Source organism: Notothenia coriiceps, unplaced genomic scaffold (assembly GCF_000735185.1).
Source record: "Notothenia coriiceps isolate Sejong01 unplaced genomic scaffold, NC01 NC01_scaffold00029789, whole genome shotgun sequence".
Classification (NCBI taxonomy): domain Eukaryota; kingdom Metazoa; phylum Chordata; class Actinopteri; order Perciformes; family Nototheniidae; genus Notothenia; species Notothenia coriiceps.
The window spans coordinates 2,151-8,128 of record NW_011362490.1 but is presented as its reverse complement, the minus strand read 5'-3'; the positions used below and the strand labels follow the sequence as shown (position 1 = coordinate 8,128).

At 40.1% G+C, this 5,978-nt stretch overlaps 1 protein-coding gene across 3 annotated transcripts; it reads right to left on the bottom strand.

The window, feature by feature from the left end:
- Positions 1 to 344: 344 nt before the first annotated feature.
- Positions 345 to 5,389, bottom strand: LOC104959053 (uncharacterized). Of its 3 annotated transcripts, none has more exons than XM_010786906.1 (3): positions 5,130 to 5,389; positions 3,122 to 3,749; positions 345 to 1,237 (listed from the first exon to the last, which is right to left on the bottom strand). In XM_010786906.1, the coding sequence occupies exons 2-3, from the start codon at positions 3,683 to 3,685 to the stop codon at positions 650 to 652; spliced, it is 1,152 nt and encodes a 383-aa protein (XP_010785208.1). In that variant the 5' UTR covers positions 3,686 to 3,749; positions 5,130 to 5,389; the 3' UTR covers positions 345 to 649. The 3 variants fall into 3 exon arrangements, with proteins under 3 accessions (XP_010785208.1, XP_010785209.1, XP_010785210.1); XM_010786907.1 differs by lacking the exon at positions 5,130 to 5,389 and adding an exon at positions 5,038 to 5,122; XM_010786908.1 differs by lacking the exon at positions 5,130 to 5,389 and adding an exon at positions 5,089 to 5,109.
- Positions 5,390 to 5,978: the final 589 nt, after the last annotated feature.

The window sequence follows — 5,978 nt, the reverse complement described above, 5'->3', positions numbered from 1 at the left end:
AATTATTTCGACGATCATTTTGTGTACTATGTGCAACCATGTACAGTGGCCAACAGGTGCTAACGCGCTACAACAACCCACAACACTTCCATCAGGAGGAACTCCATGCAGCTTCAGAACCGATGCAGATAAAAAAACACAAATGTGCCAAAACACATGAAGAGACATATTCTCCAACCTGACAACACATGTCACTTTTTGGTGTCCCCTGGTTTCCGTTGGGTTTTTGAGCTTCTTGCAGAGTTTCGTGTTTCAAGCTATTTTAGTAAACGCTGCGCATGTTTCCTCACATTGGGGAATGTTTTCTAAATGCTGCATGTGTTGTCAAGTTAGTGAAAATGTTTCTTCATTGCATTTGTTTTAGCACATTTGTCTTTTTATATTAGCATGGTTTCTCCTAATGGAAATGTTTTGTGTCATGTAGAGCGTTTGCGCCTTTCGGCCACCATAACCATGTCACACCATGGGTGTTTCTCAATGTCGAGGAAAGCTGCTCCAGAGCCATTCTTGCCTCGCTTCTGAAGGAATTCACTCGGAGGTACATGTGCTACCAAGCAAGCCTCCTCGACATTGAGAAACACTCCATGTTATTTCAAAAGGGGACGCACATGTTAAACGGTTTATTGCTAATGGTCACTGCTGCAATGCGCTACCAGAGCCAGCTGTCTAGATGCTGCACACAGTAACAGGACTGTTCCAGGATGACCGACATCTCCCCGTATCTCTCCTCTCTCCATGTGGGGAGGAGCCTCTCATTGTTGAGGGCCTGGAGCCGGGGCGTGCCCTCCCGCAGGACGTGGTACAGACAGGGCCAGCGGCTCTGGATCCTCAGCCGGGTCCTCCGGTCCAGGGTGATTCCTCGCACAATCTTCTTGGCTCGAAGCTCGCGCAGGGCGGGAAGCTTCAGGCAGGAGAACACCAAGCCTCGACTGGGGGACACGTCCAGGAACTCTAGAGACTGAGACTCCAGAGTGTACGAGATGCCCAGGTTCCTCAGCGGCACCAGGATCTGTAGAGTCAGGGACTTCAGGTTAGGCAGGGACTTGGTAAGGTGCTGCAGCGTCGACGGGGTCACTCCTTTGAAGACCCAGAAGTACTTGAGCTCGAGGACTCGAAGCTGCTGGAAGTTGGTGAGCAGCGACATGGACACGTCCGACCAGTCGAAGTGTAAACGCATCTTTGAGATGCGGGGGCAGCTGTGGGTGAGTTTGGTCAGCAGCTCCTGGAAACTGGTCACCTGCCAAGTCAGACAAACAGGTCAACCATGGGTTAGTTTCCTGGAGAATTGTCTGTATATTGGTATGACCAAGAACACATAACTAGCAGTTCCAACATTTCTGACAAGCTGCCTTCTTGAAGACAAAAAAACATCCACATTATCACTCCCAAAAATGATATTTATAGAATTTATAAAATCATCTGGTGGAAAGGGTAAGTCAAAAAATGAGCAAAGTTGCCAGATTTCTTTAGTGGTTTTGTAATATGATGGAGTCTAGGATACTTTTTAACGATTGGCCTGTTGACCGTGTTGTTTGAAACGCAAAATGGATACCGTGTATTTTTACTGCAAACAAAATCTACCTACAGGCACAACTAAATAAGCTAAACCTGAATCAAACCAAGCCCATCTTGGCAGCAGACATTTGAACTCCTAGCAGTCGCAGCAGAAAAGTGGAACCTATATCATTAACAATGGCCGCAGCAGGTAATTACACCATTAGTTACAGAGTGTTTGACAAGTCAAACGTCTGCAGTGAAAAACCTCCGTCCACATTTAGTTTCATGCCATATTTGTGCCATGGTTACGCACACCTCCTCTGCAGAGCTTTGCATATTCTCCATAGTTACTTTTTTTCTTTCAAGGACCCTACAAAAATGTGCATATATTGCACTCACACTACCTCACTGCATCTAAATGTTATATTTAGAAAACTGTAATGCACACTTTTACATAGTATATATGTTTATATTTGTGTATTATGAGATTGGTCTAAAACTGAATTTCCCCCTAGGGGGATCAATGAAGTGTATCTTTCATTGTGCATTCTTTCTTAGATACACAGCTCTGGAAAAATAACAATGTACAGGTATGAGTTTTAGTAAAATGAACATAAAAGGAATTCAACAGACACTGGAATGGAATGGCTGCCATACATCTAGAGATTGAGATTTATATTTTTCTGATGTTGATGTGTATACATTTACTTATTTCTATTTTTGCCTTAATTGTAATCTGTTTCATTGTATTTAAAGCTCATGTGAAATACCTTGTTAATATGCTGCTTTCCAATTTGGGATCAATAAAGAATATCTGATCCTCTCTGGATCTTTGGGGTTCACTATTTTACAAAAGCCTTCAGCAGTTTGTATGGAAACATATAAACTACACATGAGACTTGTGCAACAGTGGAATGTGCATGGAGGAAATATCACATCATTATAGAATCATATTATTATATAATTAGAATAGTTTGACATTTGCTTGTTTTTTTCAACAACTTTCTTCATCTAACCCCGTTTATGTTATGCACCATTATGCACAAAAGCCAATTAAATGTATGTGTGAACCAGGCATTAAACCTGATTTGGATTAAGTAGAATTTGTAGTATTACTGTCAACCACAGTAGCTAAGCATTTTCAATTAATAGTGCAGCTCTACTAAGAAGCCTTTCCACTCATAATGGGATTCAAGCATATCAAAAACGTGTAAGATTACTTATTACTCATTATTGTTCAATTGTTAAATTTATAAATTGTGTGACACTAATCTGTTTATATATATAAAAATATTATTACCTCTTAAAGTGTGTATAAAGTATGTACAGTATATGTGTCTATATATATATATATATATATATTTAAGTGGGTGTTTGGGTGTGTATGTATGTAACTATACACATATATTTTTATATTTTCTAATTCTTGGGGACGGTGAAAAACGGCATTTCGATCTCCGTGTTTGTATCACACACACAGAGAAATTGATAATAAAGTTTACTTTACTGTCTTTTTGGTCATATTCATTGGATTGGGCAGGCTGATCAGGAACAATACTACAAGGCTAAAGCACCAGCCATTGTTTTAAGTAAATCAGTTTAATTAATCAGTGAGCGCAGTTACCTGGTCCATCTTGGTGATGCTGTCCTGGTGCGAGCTGGAGCTGGAGTGCACCCTGAGGTCCAACGGCTCCAGCAGGGTGAAGGTCCAGTTCAGGTCCAGATGGCTGAGGTCTCTGCAGTGCACGTGGTCCAGCAGGTGGCCCAGCAGCTCGCTCCACTTGTTGCAGCGGTCCCCCAGGTCGAAACTGGCTTTCAGCGTGAGCAGGCTGGCCCTGCGGGACACCAGGTGGTGGGTGTAGTGGTGGACCCAGGCTTTCCAGCGCTCAAACTCCCGGTTCGAAACCAGCAGCCCCTCCTGGCCCATGTGGAAGACCCCGCGCCGGGAGTAGTCGGCCACCCGCCACAGCTTCCAGGAGCGGACCAGGCAGCTCCAGCTGAGGCAGACAAGAGCACAGCTGCATTTATCCACCTCGTTCAGAAAGGACAGGACGTGCAGCTGGCACTCCACCGGCAGCAAGTTGAAGGGGAAGTAGTCGTCCGCTGCTTTCCTCCGGCTGCTGACAGGGACCAGGGTTCTTTTTCGTGGCGACATGATGACAGATGATGATATAATGTTGGTGGTCATTGGTGGAGGTCAGACTTTCCACCGGGTGGTCTTGTGGTCTGGCTTTGCCATAAATATATCCAGCCTTCGGGAAGAGATAAAGAAACAAAGTATAAACAGACAGGAAGTCATTTAAGATGCTGCAAATAAATAATACCCACTGGTTTATGAAATGGTCTGTCTTAAAGCAGGCAATACAACATGCCTGAGGTCATAATAATCAGAATCTACCTAGCTTTGTATTCCTTATTTGAGGGTCACATAGTATTTGTTTAACAGTTCAATCCTTTTAATTGAGCCAAAAATAGCAAGCAAACCAACATGCAATAAATAAGTAGATAAACCATAACAAAAAAACACAATACAAAAGAAAACTGTAATAAAAAATAAATAAGTACAAATTAAATTCTAAAAACTGTTTTATTTATTAAGAATGAACCTCATGTATCCACTACAGCTCAGTGTATGCCTGGGAATTTGGAACACTATACCAGAACTCAAAATATAATATCAGTTTCATTAACATGTAAAGCAAACACAGAGTGGTATTTAAACTCCACCTGGTGTCATGGCTTCAGTTCAAAGTTTTTTTTCTGAGGTACAGGATCAATATCATATATGTGGCTGGAGACTCAATCATACAATATGTGATCTATTTAAGCAGGGGTCCTTTATGCAAACACTGAGGGGAACATTGTAGTCTCTATTTACTTACAAATACAACTGTAAACTTTAGTAAAAGTTGTTGTGGATAGTAACAAAGTACATTTACTCAACTACTGTACTTAAGTAACATTTTGAGGTAGTTTAGCAACGCATTTTCAGGGTATGCTACTTTATACTTCTACTTCCCTATATGTTGGATACCTTTTTACTCCATACATTTATTTAACAGCTTACTAATTACTTTTCAGATTTATATTTTACCCAATAGGCCTACTAAACATAAATCAACTATTTAATCAAAGTTGTCATATATGTGATATCCAACAGTAATTAAAAGTAGCTCAACCTTTACCAGCTGGGATGAAAATAATACACCAATGATCATAATCCTAAATAAATCAAAATATATGATTCTGAAATAGGCCATTACGTGTTACCAGTACTTTTGATGCTGATTCTTTTGTACTTTTACTTAAGTAAGATGTTAAATGCAGGACTTTTACTTGCAACAAAGTATTTGAACAATCTAGTTTTACCCAAGTTAACATTCTGAGTACTTCTTCCACCACTGAGTAAACGTATAGTTGCTGTTATTAACAAATGCTCACTTTAATCACGGTATTACACTCAATTGTAATTGAATAAACACTACAGTGACATATCAGTGTGTAACATGACTCGAGCCCTCCTGCTTTGGGGACAGTTACCTTTCAGCTTCTGCCCAAACAACATCCCATAATAGACTCTCAGCCCCTCACCATCTACACTGCCGCCATCCAGACAACAGTGGAGTATTTACCTCTCAGTGGACCGGGCTCCCAAAAGACATCCTGTTAGAAGCTAACGATAGCAGATCAGAGACAAAGGAATATGAGATAAAACATAAATAAAACGCGTTGTTGCTGTTTTCTATAGAGTTTGCTTTGTATGCGAACGTATTAGTAAGTGTAAAGCAACGAATACACATCTCACTTTTTAAAAATCTGAAAATAACGGTGTTCAGTAACTAGGCCGGCTAGTTAGCTGCTAACAGCTGGGTTCTGTTGTTGTTTTTGTTGTGGCTCGTGATGGCGTCATCAAAATGCGCGGTGCTGCTCGTTTTTAACTACGGCGTTGCCCCGTCAGCGGAGTTTATTAATAAAATACATAAGATTAAAGCCGTAGACTGTCAGGTTTGGAAAAGGTATTCATGTTCTTTACTTGAGTAAAAGTAACCTACTAGTAACACACTGTAAAAACACTCAATTTCAAGTATAAGTACCGCATAGAGAACAGTAGCCTACATTAGTAGGCCTAAGTGTTTAATTACGAGTAGGATCCATACAGTCTATGGTAGGATCACAGTCTATGAGTAGGATGTACTGCAATGGAGTAGAAGTGCTCCTTGAAGAAAAAACTTTAAATATATTGAATAATTTTAAATAATTTTAGAGCAAAAGGAGCACATCTTCACATTCGAGAAACTGAAAATATCAAATATCTTTAAACACAAAACTTGCAAATTTCATGCCAATTAATTATTTGTTAACCCACTCATTGTTTCAGTTACTTAAATATTGTTGTAATCATATTTTAAGTATTGCGTGTCAAAATGTGTATTTATAAAGTAACTAGTAGGCTAAATAAATCTGTAAAATAAATATAGTGG

Coding starts and splice junctions, on each gene's coding strand:
- LOC104959053 (XM_010786906.1), bottom strand. CDS start 3,685: ATGACCACCAACATTATATCATCATCTGTCATCATGTCGCCACGAAAA. Junction 1,238..3,121: donor GCATCACCAAGATGGACCAG/GTAACTGCGCTC, acceptor CTGACTTGGCAG/GTGACCAGTTTCCAGGAGCT.